We start from the raw sequence: 16,680 nt of genomic DNA on the forward strand, positions 1-16,680 counted from the left end.
AAAAATGGCAAAATAAATTTGAAAAAAAAAAACGTATTTCTATAATATGGTACATATTTTATTTAAACAAATTATGTTCAGAAAATCTTTAAAGCTTTATTAAAAATGAACTAATGTATATGTCCTCAAGTTGCTAATTGAATGAAATAAAAGTCTTTAAAACTTTTATGTTTTAAAAATATTTGCCGTATTTGTTCGCTTTTGCCTGCCAAGTATGTTCTTTTGGCTAACACCTAAAACAAATTTATTATATTTATTGTAGATTCATCCTACTACTACGAGGGCGGGCAAACTCAGTCGGCATTAACACAAGACCTGCGTTCTCCTTTAGCTGCAACACGAGCGAACTCTCTTGCTTCGGCTGCTTCACCTGGAAGTGGAAGTGCGTGCACAAAATCCGAGTCCTCGGACATTTTTCTTGTTTAATTTTAAAAATTAATCTTAAGAAGGTGGACAGTAGTGCCAATCAACCAATCAATCGGTAGAGCACTAATGCCCCGGAAAGATTTTTTGCCTAAGCAGCTATGAAGTATATAAGAAGCATTCACTAATTTACACAGAAACACCAAATTGAACTTTTTCAAATTTCCACAATTGTACTTTTCCATAATAATTGGGTGCTCCTGAGTAAAATCCCCAAATAAACGTATGTTCCCTTTGCTAAGGGATCCGCGGTAAAGCTAATTAATACGAAAATCGGATGTCTGACGGCATTTTTTATACTGCAGCCCATATAATTGGAGTTATTATCATTATTATCCAAGTCTTTGGAATATGACGTCAAAGTTGAAAAATCAGATTTTTATACAATTTCTCCAGTCCTCTAAAAAATGTATTCAATGGAATATATTATATTTTCTCTTTGAATGTATAGTTCTCTGTGTATTGTAATTTCGGTTTAAATAGTATTAAAGGTAAAATAAATTGGGCTATTTAAATAATTAAAAGAAACATTTCATCTACTATTATTTGTTCTCCAATTTAAAAAAAAAAGTCATGGCGCCCATTTTACCACTCCACTCCGTTTTTCAATTATATAGTGACGTCATAGCAAAACTTAAATGGCCAATAACTTCTAAAATAATAGCTTGATTTTAAACATTTTAAACATACTTGTTTTGGGTAGGAATTATTCGAACCTGCATGGCAAATCCCAAATCTCTAGCTTGTATAGTTTCCGAGATCTCGACGTTCATGCAGACGGACGGACTGTCGGACAGAGAGACTAACTCGACTATTGTTTCTGATCAAGAATATATTTACTTTATATGGCCGGAAACGCTTTCTTCTACCTGTCACACACTTTTCAACGTATCCAATATACCCTTTTACCCTACGAGTATCGAGTATAATTGTGTAACATTAATTATATGGGCTGCATAATTAAAAAGGTCTTTAAACATTGGGTTTGTGTATTCTTTAAACATTAATGTTAACATTTTTAAAAGGTTTTGCATTATTTGTTACTGTATTTTAAAGTTTTTCTTTTTGTTGTACAAACTTTTTTACAAAAACCACCAATCGAATCGGAAAATACCAAGTTTAAAATACGAAAAATGCAAGTTTTATTTTACATTTATAACAAGAAATTAAAGTACATTTATAAACTGCGTTCTTTGCTTTCCGTTTAACAATAAGAACGGGTACTTGCAATACTAAGTACATTTAAACACACATTCGTAAATACGTAAAAATGTACAAGCTAAAGGTACACATTAGCATAAATACATACATACGCGAAACCAAATCTCGACCCTATAAAATTAATCGTTTAATTTAACGGATTTAGTGAATGACACAACTTTTTATACAAACTTGCATTTATAAATGAATTTAAGTTATAAGTTTAGGAGGCTTACAACAATATTTTAGATAACTTGTGGTCGTAAAGACTACTCACAAACATACGAAACCAAAATGTCCATAATGCGATAATCAACCAAAAATATTAAAAGAAAAGTTTAAAAAACTTTTGATATATTTATTCCCGTTTATTTTGTTCGAGCGTAAAAAACTTAAGATTTCATGTAAAAATGTATATAATTAAAAACCTCTTACATATACTATCAATTAAGCTTGTAGAGGCACCGAGTTTAAATGTTCTTAAACAAGTACACATCAACTACAGTGCAGCACGGAATTCAGAGTACTTCCGAAAACATAATTAGGTGCACACTACCTAAACAATTAAATGTTGCACAGTAAAGATAGTTCATACAGCGCGTAATACACGAGCTGTATTAAATTATAATACTTTTTAATCTTACATCTCTATTCCAAGCTGCAATTTATTTATTTTCTTGTGTAATTCATTACTTTAGTTGTTGGAAAAATTGAAAATTCATGTTTTAAATTATGATTAATAATTACTTTCAAGATTTTGCAATATTTTGCTGATTTAATAAAAATAGAAAACTGTGAATGCTTAAATGGATGAACGAACTACACAGGCCAACAGCCATTTTTGTGCAGACCAAATTTTACAAGCTAGTACAGCGCTTAAACGTAATGTCTTTATCGCCTTCAATTGCAAGTTAACTTTAGTAAAAATTTAAAACCGAAAACCAATCTCTTCCGGTTCAGATACCAGTTTCGCACCACGATTTTATTTCAGTTTAGATGTTTTGGATCCGATTAGGAACCGATTCTTCCTTGTACAGCAAGAAAATGTTGAAAAATCATAATAATAATATTTAAAAGTATTTATACACATTAACTAGATAAAAAATATAATTAAAATAAAATATCAAAGTAAAAAATTTGTATTCCATTCAAGATTCAGATGTTAAATCAGTTGATTTTCGATTTTAGTTTATTTGCTTGTTGTTAAATGCTTAGTCTATAAATTATTATTAAAACAAAAATTTACAGTGATTTTAATTTTTTTAATGCATATTTTTCATTAATATTTGTTGTCATTATTTTGTGAGTGCAGATTTATCCAATTTCTGTTAGCAAATTTTATTTTTTTGTAAAAGCAGTTGCGTTAATTTAGTTTGTTATCAGGTTTTTTTGAATTAAACTTCATCAGCATTTATTTTCGACGCAGTTAATTATTACAGTTAATTGATTTAATTTTTTTTTAAAGAAAACATAAATGTCTGTTGGCCTCTAACTACATACTTATGTGTGAACAGACTAAATCAGCACAAATCCTAATTCTTTTGGGCTTGGTAATATAATCTATACATCCAAAAAATTGTAATATTATACTGTGACAGAATCCTCACAAGGTGTATTTTAAACAAGTAAAATTATGTATGGCACGTTACCATTTTCCAAACTATTTGTAAGCTTGTATACTGATTTAAAATACTCTAGTAGACTTCAGAACTGGACTTTTGAACTGGATCTGGATTCGTAAAGCTATGTATTTAGGCTTAGACTAGAAATAGATAACAGTTTATAATAAGAAAGCACAAACCAAATTTAAATGTATTTAGAAATAAATATGTGTGTATCTTAATAAAATGATAAAAGAATCCAAAAAGATCGAAATGATATTTAATATGATTAGCAAAACATAGATCAAAGAAAGTGAGAATGCTGAGATGTGGTCCAAGTAGTGTAGTTAAGAGTTATTCCATACGTAAAGAAATAAATATCGTGCCCAGAAAAGGTAGGTGCTGAATTCTGGTCTTAATGTTTAATATTTGAGACATCATGAACAAAAAAAAAAATCAAGTAATGAATGAGTGTTATTCTCTATTGTTTACAGCATAAAGCTGGGATATTATCCCCTGGGATATTCCCCCCGGAATCCCTCGGGAATTTTAAATTGTAGGCCATTCCCAAGGAGCTCCCGAGGAATTCTCCAGGAATTCTTTTGAAAATCCCTAGGAATTCTCTCCGACAATTTTGTTGGAAGTCCCTAGGTATTCCTTAGGAACTCCTGGGGAATTCTTTAAGAAAATTGAAGGAATCCTACCGAAAATCCTTGTCAAAATCCTCACACGTTCCTGGGGAATTCCTTGGAAATTCTATGAAAAAACGCAGAAATTCCACTGGAGTTCCCTCAGGAATCCTCAAAGAATTCCTAGTAAAAAATTACATATAATAGATTTTTATTGAACTAATTTATTTAATTTTTTTTATTTATTATTTCTTTATTTTTGCTTTTTGTTCTTGCTTGTGTAATTTTTAAGGAGATTTCGACTCAGCAAAGCCGTAAAAAAGCAGTGACAATCTGAAGAAAACTGCCCGGATTACCTTTAATTCAGAAAGGTTCTTCCCTAGTCACGACTAATTCAGTATCTGTGGCCAGTAAAGAAAAGAAATTGGATCGGCTGGATGATAATCTTTGGCGATTTTGAGAAGTTGAAAGCTGCAATGAGCCAATAATTCGAGTTTCCAAAGAAGAGTTAGATTGTGGACGCATTTTGTCAAACCTGTCACTTGCTTACCAGCAGGTGATTATTGTATTAGGCTCCCTGCCAAGTTTACCCTGGCTTTATTGGGAGATTCCTACGAGCAAGCGCGTCGTAGATTCTGGTCTCTCGAGATAAAGCTTGAGCATCGCCCAGCTGTAAAGGCTCAATACGCGTCGTTTATAAAGAAGTACTTGTATATTGATCTGGGACACATGACTCTCTGGTTCCTGCCGTTGATACCATTTCGTGTCGATATTTTTTGCCTCATCATTGTGTCATAAAAGAAGATAGCTCTACCACAAAGCTTGGCGTCGTTTTCGATGGATCGGCGGCCACCTCATCCGGCTATTCTCTGAGTGTTCACGCTACGTATTTAGCGGTAAGGGCCATGCATTAATTTTCAATAGATGAGCAGGCATCTTTTCCACTTGGAGCTGAGATTCTTATTCGTGACTTCTATGTAGATGATCTTCTAACTGGCGCCAAATCTGAGAAAGAAGCTACCACCATTAGGGAGGTAGGGTAGGTATCTCGAATCCTAGCTAGAGGTAAGTTCATGCTCCGAAAAGGGAGAAAATGGAATTTATAATACCCTCTGCAAGGGTATAAAAAGAGGCAAACAGAGTTAAAGTTTCTATTTCAGAATGAAAAGTGAACTTTTGAAGAAACGTTTGTCTTAGATTATACAAACCTCCAAAAAGACTTTGGGTTATGTCTTGGCCCGCTCTCGACGTCTGATATATACTGATGGTAAAGAAATTTATTTCAAAACTCAAATTTCCGTTTGTGTGGCAAGTGCCTATTCCAATCAGTCGGATCACACGTTACTAAGATTTTTTTTATAAATACTATTCAGTATTAAAACTGAGAGACTAGTTTACGTAGAAAGACGGACATGGTTCGATAAACTCCCTTGGTGATTTCATTCAAGAATATATACCTTTTAATACCCGTAAATATTTTTTGTTTGACCCAAATAAGCATCCTTTATTCCTTTCTGTTTGCATTGCCCATTACTCTATCCACAAAAAGCAGAATTTATCTAAATATCTTATTTTTAAATAAAATTAGTTTCAACTAAACAAATAAAACATATGTATTTAATTGTACATTTGTTCACAAATTTAGAGCTTGTATGGTCGATTTAAAAAATAAAATTCTTACACTTTTCGATATGTTTCTTAATCTAAGCTTTAAAGTTTTAAAATAATAAATCCATAACAAATTCTTTTTTATTAAATAACTCAATTGATTTGGCTATTTCGATTCCATTTGGAATACTCAGTAATTAAATATTAAGCTTAAATTATGGGGACGGAGAAACCTCCTTCTATGCATTAGCGAAAGAATGCGGTTGAAGATTGTTAGACAAGTGCATGTTACATTCTTAAATGATGGTTGACAAACAATAAATTAAATAGGTCTTATATATATAAATTTATATATATATATATATATATATATATATATATATATATTTGTATGCGTATATGCTTTTATTAGGGATCTAGCGACGCTGGTTATATAATAATTGTACTATACCTTAACTATAATTTGTGTTCGCGCTAATAGTACATGTACATACATATGGTGTATTGCGCACGGCCACTGACTTAGTTTTTACAATCGTACAATTGCAACATAAACATTTGTGGAAAAATCATGTATAAATGCGGGTCCTTACAATTTTGTGTGCATGCATATATGCAGACTCTCATTTGAACTGATTTAACTTTCGGATAATTGTTGATTTAGTAGTTTATATTTTAAAAGCACATTTACATATTTTAGTTCCAGTTTTAAGAAATAATTTAATACAATATGTAATTCACTGTTGAAAAATATTGGTGTTATCCCATTCAAGTTGATTGATGTGAGCGAATCCGTCCTTTAAAGCTGATAAAAAAGAACCAACATTACACAACATAGAAACAACAAAATAAAACAAGTTACTGTACCTTCTTCGTCTTCAGAGTCAGAATTTTCTGATTCTGAACTATCCTCAGATGCACCATCTGTTTGCATTGGATTTATAGTTATAGTCAAAGCTGAATCATCCCAAACTAAGCCATCATCAACAATCTAAAAATAAAAAAATAAATGTTAATCGTTAGTTATGTTTTTATGTTATTAGGGTGCTCCCTTGAGACAACAAAAATAAAAGAAACCGGCCCTAAGTCTCTCAATTATTTATATTATGCTTTGTTGAATTTTGATATTATAGCCCAAGTTTTTTAATACTTTTTTTCTTGCTTCAACGTTGTAATTATTGTTTGTGTGTATATATATGTTATACTTACTTTTGGACATGGTTGGTGGCGCTCGCTATATTTTTGGTTGTTTTTCAAACGTGCAATCGAAACGCCACAAAGCAAAACGGCCAAAAAAACACTTACAAGAATTATAAGCATTGTAAGGTGTGATCCTTCAGCTAAAAATATTTTCGTAATTAATATAAAATTACCAGTTTGAAATATGGTGTTTTTCTTTATTCCATTAGCAATTTGAATTTACCTTTGTGTACGAACGAATGAATGTGAGATTTCGGTTCCTGCACATCGTTTGTGTGCAGCAAAGAATATGAATATATCTTAGAATCTGAAGAAAAAGATAAACATTAAATAAATTTTGTATATGGGTCATATCACGTCTGTAGCGAACACCCACCAGTTGCCTGATTGTCATTGTCACTTATCGAACCACTTTTTTGGTGATAAGTTGTTTCAGTGTTGGTATTGCCAAGAGCATTTGCGTTAGATAAAGCCGACGAAGATGGTAGATTTGTAGACTTAAACAACGTCTGTTTAGGATGCAACACAGTAAGTGTGAGTGTATATTCCGCGCTTTTGTACTGAGAGCTAAGCTGAGCACAAGAAAGCTTAAATACTCGATTCAAATAGTATGCCGGTTTTTTGTTACTGTAGACAAGAGACCGCAACACATTCAAATAGTTTTGAATGGTGTCCTTTCCTATCATTTCAACTCCATCTTTATTTATATTTGTCTTAATATCCATGGTAGATGATAATGACTCGTCACCATCTATTTGAATGTCTTCATGATCCGGATTCAAAGAGGGAAACACAACAACGCTACAGGAGTCCAAATGATTTTTCCTTTCGACTTTTCCACTATTCTTGGAAAGCGAATCGATGTAAATTTTGTCCAGTATGTGTACGCCCAATTTAATCTCTTGATACGAAACCAACTTATTCGAAGTTCCTGGAAACAAATGATTATAGTGTAAGAAACAATAAAATCGTATATTATATATAAGGTATGTATTATTATTTCGGGCTCCTAAGAAAAAGACCCATAGGAACATATGTTCCATCAGCTAAGGCTTCCGCGGTATAGCTAAGAATACGAAATTCCATAATTCAGCAAATTCGAAATTATGGTTCCTATTGCAGATGTAGGACTTAGACGTCCTATCGCCCATAAGTGTACCCGAATAAATAGATTCGAAGAGTTTTACGTAAATGGCTTTAACTTTAGCTATAGGACATAATATAAAAGCTATGGGATATAGACGACCGATCAGCGTTTTCAAATGTAATCTGTGTACACATTTTAAAGGACGATTGCATAAGTTTAATAAGTTTTTAACTTTTAAACTGAGCTCGCAACGGCAATTTTTGATTTTCCCTGTTGGGATATGCTTATTTTATTTGCACTTTACGTACCTGATATTGATATTTTGGTGGAATCCATTTGTGGGTCTTGGTCAGAAGTCTCCAGCTGCAATATTGGTTTGAATTTTTTAATATTAACTTCTAAAGATGCATTCATATTTTCATTTACCGACGCCGAACCCACACCATTATCTATGCCGAGTGGAGCGATCGGTTCGTTAACCATAATATAGGTCTCAATTGGCGGCAAGCGAAGTGAACTTTCATTTCCACAAGTCAGAGTTGTTCGCACTTCAATGTTACGGCGTCCTACTGTGGGGTTATGTTTAATATTGATGTACTGAATTTTGCGCATCAACTGTTCAACATCATGTTTTGTTTGGCCTTCAATATAGATTTCGCTCATTTGAATGTTTGCCTGAATCTGGGCGTTTAAAGAGTCGGAATTTTTGTTCTTTATTGGCTTAGGTGATAACAAGTGCTCAGCACAGGTGGTTCCACATTTAATATCTTCACTAGTCAAAATACCATTGAGGGCGACTTTAACCTCAGAAATGTCACCATTAAAGCCATGTTTCAATCGGTTTTCCAAACTTTGGTAGCAAGCTCCAATAGCTAAAGAGGTATTAACTCCATGGGCAGCGTGTAAGGGCCAATCGTCAATTACCTCCGGGTTGCTATGATGATCCTCAATGGAGTTCTCAAAACGAACGCCGTCAATGAATAAGCTAACCTTTGCCGGGTCTTCTACGTTCAAAACATAATGATGCCATTCGTTGTCGCAAACCTCAGGTATTTTCCAACGCCATTCAGCAGGACTAAATATATTTAAATCCCCTTCGTTAAAATTTTTTCTTAGCAAGAGAATAAGCCGACAATTGCGAACAAACAATGCCATATGGTGGCGGTTCATTTTGTGGTCGTCAGCACTGCAAACAATATGCTCCTTAACATGTTTATTAGCCACACCTTGACTGCTATGCCGAAACATTGTAAGAATGCTAAAGGCACGTGTTGAAAAATCGTAGTGATCAATGACAGTGTTAGGAACCACTACTCCAGTGGAACCATCAAAATGAAATATAGGTTCCGAACCTTCGTCATAACTTAGTTCTTTAGTCCACTCTGCACCATGCGGTAAAAGGTCCTTCATTTTTTGGCTTGAAGTGCAATTTGTTATGTCCCGGTCGCATCCAAATGAAATGTGTTTTGTCTGAAAAGGTATATAAAAAAAAGCTAAATAAATACTTTACTGCACAAGAGACAAGATATAAAGGCTAACTGGATGAGGCTAAAAGATGATACAATACATTGATAGGGCATTTCATACAAAGAAAAGAAGTTTATAAATATTCTATAAAAAATACTAATAATAATACTTTGGTTGCCTTCATGTTTAATAACAGTGAATCAATAAATTATTCGATTGTTCCAATGGCAGCTGTATGACATTGTTTTCCGATTTAAAAACCGTATTTCTGAAGTAAGAAACCATTACTATGCAACGAAGTACATTCAAATCAATTGAAAAATAATGTTCATGTTCATGTTCAGGCGTTGAATCGGCCAGACGAACGGAAACACTGACATGGCTAGATCGACTTCGTAACAGGGTATCCAATCGGTTTCTTAGTCGTTTTTCTTAACCGAAACCGATATAATATGTTTTTGCCTAACCGGAACCGAAACGTAAATATAATGCAACCAGAATAACCGTTACCGAAAATCTTACATGTTCGACAACAATTTAAGTTGTACTTTATTAATTAATTAACTTTTTATATATGAAGTTGCTTCAAAAGCTATAGACTGATTCCATTGGCGCATAAAAACGCATTTAGACTAATGCGCATTTATTTTCACAGACAATTGCCGCATTTAAAATAAATTTTTGTTATAGTTCTTCGATGTTTAGTGATGGTTTTTATTTTGGACTTACGGCTAAAATTTGATAAAAATCAGACGACTATTTCATATAGCACCCATAGAAACAATCAGAGTAAAAAAAACGAAACAAAATTGTAATTTCTCTATTTTAATTTTTTTTTAAATTCTTTTTAAGTGTGTGTCGGCAGAGCACCGACGCTTTGCCGGCGCAACACTGTTCAATGCTCTCAATGCACATTCATTAAAAAAAACTTTTTTGAACCCAAACAGTTCTTTTCCATACACTAAATATTTGCTCCATTTATTGACGAATTCTGTGAACCGCGGAAAGAGCTTTTACACGTTGCTTTTAAACGTTAAATTCAAACCTTGTAGCTAAAATGTTTTCTGCCATTAATTTTAACGTGTAAATGTTTGCAGTTTTTTAAATGCTGAAAAATATTTATTATACGTTATTACATTTTCCGGCTTCCAACTCAGCAGTGTTTTCATTTTTAATTTGCATTTAAGACCGGCAATAATTGTATTTTTAGCTATTTTATTTTTTAAATACAATTTTGCCCCTTGCTCATTTAGTATATTATCGAACGGTGTTTTTATACCGAAACCATGCAAGTATTTTTGTATCGGTTATGTTAATTATTTAATTTATTGCTCATTGGAAATGTCAGTCCTGCTCGCACAGTCAAACAATGTAGTGTCATAACCCCATTGACATTCTAAGTTTTCACAATTTTCGGTAAAATGGCAAATGTAAATAATCTACGGGTTGGCAAAATTGTCTTCCTATCCCGTTTGTTTTTATAAGGGCTTTTTAAAAAATTACAATTTTGATTGCGTTTTGTTACTAAAGTGGCCACGTTTGCCCCTAAACGTTTCAAAGTTTCGATTTATGTGGCTACAGCGCTTTGCAATTAGGAATACTCGGGTTACCCAGCAAGGGTAATTTAAATAAGTTAAACCAATAAAATAACTCTTCCTTAATAAATGTTCCCACCAAAACCCTTATATTTATAAAGGGCTTACCTTTAGCGCTATGGATGCATGAATAGCCAGGCCTCCATTCTTGCAAGAAATATCACACAAATCCAGGTGGGCATTAGGAAACAATTGTACGCTTTCAGTGCTACCGGACTAAAAACAATGATTATATTAACATATTTGTGTTATTATTATTACGTCGATGGTACATACGGTATAATCAATGCGTTCTGGCATGCCTAAAAACTTCGTTTCACACACGCGACGCACTTTGATGCTAACCATTATAGCGGCAGACTCTTTCATTGCACAATCATATGCAACGACGGATAGGATGTGGTTATGTGATGCCTTATGGGAAAGTGGTTCAGTGTTTTTGATTGAACCTTCGTTATCTATTGAAAAGGGTTCATCATTGTTCAGTATCTCATATTTGCAAACATCGCCAAAAAGGGGAGTGCAGTCCTTGTCGGAAGCTTCGACTCTTAAGATCTCGTTATAAAGTCGACCCTCGTCTACTTCAGTTACGTAAGACGGTTCCAAAAATGTTGGGGCATACTCATTTATGTCGATCACAGTAATATGAACATTTGCTGTATTTGAAGGTGTTCCATCGCAGTATATAGCAACGATTTCGAAGTGATAGCTCTTTCGTTTTTCGCAATTCAATGTCCGGCGTGCTTTTAAAATGCCTAGGTTATTAGACAATTCAATCTAAAATATAAATAGCGTTTAGTTTAAGGAGTTTAATCACAGCCAAAACTTACCTCAAACGGAATCTCATGATATGGCTTTTTGAGAATATGAAAGTTACAAATTTTCTCCTCATCCACCTTAATCAAAGGAGTTATTTCCACCAGAGTTTCATTTTCACGAATCAACCCATGATATGACTTTTCTAATATAATGTCTGAAAAATTAAAAAATATCACAGAATTAAGTTCAGAAAAAAAATCTCGGCCTGTTTATTTCCCAATAATAAAATGTAATGTAACTTTAAACTATATTATGTGTGAGTGGTTATTATAAAAAAAGAAGCATACAATACCTTTTTGTGTTAAATATTCATCCTCATTTTCACTTGATGTTACAACTCCAGCAGCCAGCATTGAAAACAACATTACCATAAGGTAAATGCAACCTAGTTGGTTTTGTACAATCATGGTTAACGATGAAACTCTTCAAAAACTGGAGCCAAATATTATATTTTTCCTGCAAAATAAATTTGTTTTTATAAGAGTTTAAAACAGTATCAAACCGCAGTCGGCACACACAAAGTAACCCTATAAAGTATATATATTCTTGATCAGGATCAAAAGCCGTGTCGATCTAGCCATGTTTGTTTGTTCGTCCGTATGAACGTCGAGAACTCTGAAACTTATAACTCTAATAACCGTGTAAGGTAATCGGTACACACTTTTTAACCCAGGTAGGTTTAAGTTTGTACCTAGGTATAATTATCTAGGTAACCCCAACATTGTCGATAGTATATGGACTCCCAAATATTTTTAAAGTTGTTTTCTAATCATGACTTAAAATTTTGGATATCGATTATGTCTGGAGACGCTTCAGTCGAAATCATCGCATTGGAACGGCTCTTAAGAGGGTACTCTGGGCTAGAGGCTGCATTTTTCGCATTTTTCAGGTAAGATAAAGACAAACGAAAAACATTTCTAGTATCCGTTTTTTAAATGTTTTTAATTAACATTTCAAGAATATAAAAAAAGAAAAAATCACCATAAATTCGACGACATTGACATGATTTCAACCCTTGTAGTGACCTTTTCAAATATTTTAAAAATACTTATATTCAAAATTTTTTGAAGTCCGAGAGTTGTAAAAACTAAATATATTCAAAATTTCAAAGGAATCTGTTCAGTAGAACTTGAGATATCATGTCAACCACCAATAAAAAATAAGTTTCGAGAAAACGCGTTTAAAGTTTACGAAACAATTCTAATTGTTCGGAAGCCATGTCACAAAATCGGCTAAATCTCCTAAAATAACTCGAATTTTGAAAATACTTTTAATCAGGAGCAACTTATTACTACATATAAAAAAGTACAAATGGTTCGTAGAACTTAAAAAAGTTCGATTTGGAGTTCCTGTGTAGGCCGATAAAGTTTTGGATGATGTGTGAAATATGTTTCTAAACTTAATGACTATTTGCGTAAAAAATGATCGACAAGATCGTTGTTGGTTATTGCTGATCAAAAACAAAAATTCACATTCACATTTAAGCTTTTTGCGGTCGGAAAAGTTTTTATAACTTCTGACTTAAATTATAATACCCTTTGCAAGTGCAAGAAGTATAGTTTCATTTTAGAGTAAAATGCTAATTGTGTTCTGTACAAGTCGTTAAACTTTGCTCGTTTTACAATTTTAGTTAAACTGCATGTTTGGATATGATTTTGTACATACATATACATATGTATGTAAAAATCTTCAGTGTGTACATACAAAATACATATGTACGTATGTAAATAGTATAGGATTAATGTGTTTGTATCCATGAGATACACATTCTGCAATGGATTGAATCAGTATTCGTTTCTTTTGTTTATGAATTGCAATACCGATTCTTATAAAGCGCTCTATTTGATACACAATCTAACAGATGCCGTAAAAACAATTATACAATTCCCAGATTATGTTTTTTAAGTCAATAAAATATATTCGTTGTTGACACTAGCAAGTCAGGAAAAATCAATAGTAAGTTTCTTTACTTTGTTTCTTACTTCTTCACAGTAAAAATGCTTATTGTAACGTATAGAAACGCTATTTTAGATTTAATTAAAGTTCTTTCTATCCTGGTAATGTTTATCCGACATTTTGAGATACGTTTGTAGAAAAGATTTTTGCCTAAATCGGACTAAAAAATACCAACATTCTCAGGGCTACGCAGTCAAGCTGGAACCGTTTAGCAGTTTTTTGTTTGCGGACTGGTCTTAAAATGACTTCCCAAGTATTTTATAATAATTAATCGAAAAAATAAATGAAAATATTAGAAAGTCGTGTTATAATAATACAATTATTTTTAATAATGTTTTTTTATTAAATTAGAAAAGGAGGCATGTGTCAAATAAGTTTAAAATTCAACACAATTTTTTCATAAGACATAATTGACATTAATTAATGTCTTTTCACTTAATTTTTGCCGATATTTTTGTTTGCATTTAAGGTTTATTTTTAAAAGCCAAAATTAATATTTTATTTTGATAGAATTTTAGTTATATTTTTATTTCAAACGGAATTTTCTGGTGGAGAAAATTGTATTTTTCGACCCTGTTGTCTTTGCTTACATCTGCAAATGGCACTATGCCGATAGCAGCCCAAAAAATCTCAGATTTTTAATTTTTTAATAGCCGAATTCCATTGGAGCATTGAAACGCATTTAGGAAATCCTAAAAGGCTAAGTGCCGCATTAAAATAAATGCGATAACACTAGAAAAAATACCGGTAAATAGCGATGTATAACGATATTTTGTTCGTGCCACCACTACAACAGCTGTTTTATATATGTAAGGTGGCGCAATTTTTGATTTCTTTCGAATATTAAATTTATTTTGTATAAAAATGACTAAAAACTAGAACGCACGCTGCAAATTCTGCTCGTAGAAATCCAATGCATTACTGCTGTATCTCTGGCATTTAATAACTCTCACATATACGGGGATCCTTGGCATTTTTATAAACTGTGGTGGCCTCCTTTGCAAACCCATCAAACAAGAGCATCAGCTGAGCATTAAGGAGTTGAGTAAACTCACTCATATTTATTATTTTTAATTAATTTCTTTTGGATTTCCAAATTTAAAAGTAAACAAACCCAGATCAGCTGTTCGTGCCACTTCCATGTCGGAGTAGCATTAGCTTAATGCTAATGTGCCAATGGAATCAGGCACATTTAAAAATGCCCTCTTTCCACACAGTCCATCCATCGGAAACGGTTGGAATTTTCATCTAATGTGAAACTGCGAATTCCACAAAGCACATCCACCTTCCACCTTCCGATTTCAGCTGATCTGAACAGCTGTGGCTTGTCAAAACGTAAACAAAGTCAACAAGCCAATCATCTGTATTTATGTTTTGATGAACTACAGCTGTTAAGATCAGCTGAAATCGGAAAGTGAAATGTGGATGTGCTCTGTGGAAACCGGAGTTTAATTTTTTCAAAAATCCCAACGGTTTTTCAGGGATGGACTGCGTGGAAAGAGGGTTGCACCGCAGAAACATCGGGTAACTATCGCATAAATTAGTCCTTCAAAGTCCGTCAAATTTTAACGGCGGACTAACTGGGAAGTTTTTGGAACGGCAAAACCTTATGGACCGTCCCTTCAACGGATGGTGGAAGGTGGATAAACCTCTGTGGAAATAACGTTACAACGCCGCAATGGCATCCGGCTATAAATCAGGGGTCCATCTGTACCAGAAAACTACTGTTTGCTCTCTGGGTAAAATTGGGTAAAAAAATACCATTCGATAAAATACCAGTCAATATTGCTCATTCGTTGGAGTTGACGACAAAACGGAATAATAAAACGAGTCTTAAATGTATACAAATTATTTATTACCATTTAAAGGTAACAACTGAATAGTTTGAATTTAACCTTAAAAAGGCAGTGTGACCGTGAACTTATTACCAACAAAATCTCAAGCAGTTTTCATATAGTTGTCTCTGTCTCTAGGTTCAATGAATCCGTCAATGAATGAATTGTTTATTTAATAGCATTACTTTTTAGAAATTTTATTAAATATCTTTTCAGTATTGTTTTCCGATTTGAATTAAATTAAAACCGCAATTCTGAACTATCAAATTATAACTATTAGCCTGAATCCATTGACTCATTAGAGGACTTTTTAAATGCGCCTGGTTTCATTGGCCCATTAGCATTTAGCTAATGCTACTCCGACATGTGACACGAACAGCTGATCTGGATTTGTTTACTTTTGAATTTTGGCAAATCCAAAAGAAATTTATTAAAAATAATGAATTTAAGTGAGTTTACTCAGCTCTTTAAAGATCAACAGGACATCCATAATGCGACCAAGGTGTTTGCCAACTTGGACGAAAATAAGCTGATCGGTTTACTACAAGTAAACAAACCTAAAAAAAAAGAAGAAGAAAAAAATCCAAGTTGCCGCCAACATAATGGATATAAACGAAAAACAAAATACAATTTTAACATTCGCACATGGAAAGTTCTTCCTCTGCTAATGATTTATCCACTGATGTTGGCCTATGATGACCTGTGGTGATCACCCGATCCATTAATTTCTGGTGGATTTCCCCATCAATATGAGTGCTTTTCGCGCAAGTTGTAGGTCGTCCAGCTCTCTTCACAAGAAGAGTCGATCTGGCCTTGGCCGTGTGTCCGAATGGGACTCTGTCCGTCAGTTCGTTCGTACGTCCTTCCGTCTATCCTTCTGTCCGTCCGTTTCTACGCAAACTTCAGTTTTAGTGCTATCTGCTTTTTTTTTTTAAGTTTTCTTCCCTTGTTTAATTATTAATGATTTAGTTAGCAATGTTACCATGCTATTATAAATTGATTTTCTGCTATATTTTACAAATCATGTTGTTCAACTGTTCGCTATGCTTATATCTAGTCATGTGAATAAACAATTGTTAATCTAAAAATCCAAAATTACTAGTTCGCATTCTGAGCCAAGTGATTTTCTCCCGGATAAGTCGGGTCACCTGCTTTTTCTTTGGCATAATAAATTTAAAGACTTTTCATAATGGCAAAAGTTAATGTATGAAATTTGTTTAGATATCAGCTCGATAACAACTTTTATTTGAAAACCAACAG

General features: G+C 33.3%; 2 protein-coding genes across 11 annotated transcripts in view; one reads left to right on the forward strand and one right to left on the reverse strand.

Annotated features, from left to right (window-relative positions):
* The window catches only part of LOC108148200 (paired box protein Pax-5), a 43,012-nt gene extending 37,587 nt beyond the window's left edge, over window positions 1-5,425 (forward strand). For all 9 annotated transcript variants that reach the window (XM_041708600.1, XM_041708601.1, XM_041708606.1 and 6 more), the window contains one exon: window positions 263-5,425. In XM_041708600.1, the coding sequence (XP_041564534.1) occupies window positions 263-426 (164 nt within the window). In that variant the 3' untranslated portion in view covers window positions 427-5,425. The remainder of the gene's footprint in view (window positions 1-262) is intronic.
* A 23-nt stretch (window positions 5,426-5,448) lies between these two features.
* LOC108148306 (calsyntenin-1) lies at window positions 5,449-13,744 on the reverse strand. Of its 2 annotated transcripts, XM_017275291.2 has the most exons (12): window positions 13,612-13,744; window positions 11,922-12,085; window positions 11,641-11,783; window positions 11,087-11,587; window positions 10,919-11,026; window positions 8,175-9,218; window positions 8,057-8,111; window positions 7,038-7,592; window positions 6,885-6,968; window positions 6,671-6,801; window positions 6,329-6,452; window positions 5,449-6,266 (listed from the first exon to the last, which is right to left on the reverse strand). In XM_017275291.2, exons 2-12 carry the CDS (start codon window positions 12,034-12,036, stop codon window positions 6,199-6,201), a joined length of 2,928 nt encoding a protein of 975 aa, XP_017130780.1. In that variant the 5' UTR covers window positions 12,037-12,085; window positions 13,612-13,744; the 3' UTR covers window positions 5,449-6,198. The 2 variants fall into 2 exon arrangements, with proteins under 2 accessions (XP_017130780.1, XP_017130779.1); XM_017275290.2 differs by having other exon boundaries at window positions 8,057-9,218.
* Between the last annotated feature and the right edge of the window lie 2,936 nt (window positions 13,745-16,680).

This window comes from Drosophila elegans, unplaced genomic scaffold (assembly GCF_018152505.1).
Source record: "Drosophila elegans isolate 14027-0461.03 unplaced genomic scaffold, ASM1815250v1 contig_349, whole genome shotgun sequence".
In the NCBI taxonomy this organism is placed as follows: domain Eukaryota; kingdom Metazoa; phylum Arthropoda; class Insecta; order Diptera; family Drosophilidae; genus Drosophila; species Drosophila elegans.

What these genes read in the sequence shown, in the direction of transcription:
- LOC108148306 (XM_017275290.2), bottom strand. Translation starts at nt 12,036, where the DNA reads ATGATTGTACAAAACCAACTAGGTTGCATTTACCTTATGGTAATGTTG. An exon ending in ATCATGAGATTCCGTTTGAG is followed by an intron (nt 11,588 to 11,640) that starts GTAAGTTTTGGC and finishes TTTATATTTTAG; the next exon opens with ATTGAATTGTCTAATAACCT. An exon ending in TCATTCGTTCGTACACAAAG is followed by an intron (nt 6,802 to 6,884) that starts GTAAATTCAAAT and finishes AAATATTTTTAG; the next exon opens with CTGAAGGATCACACCTTACA.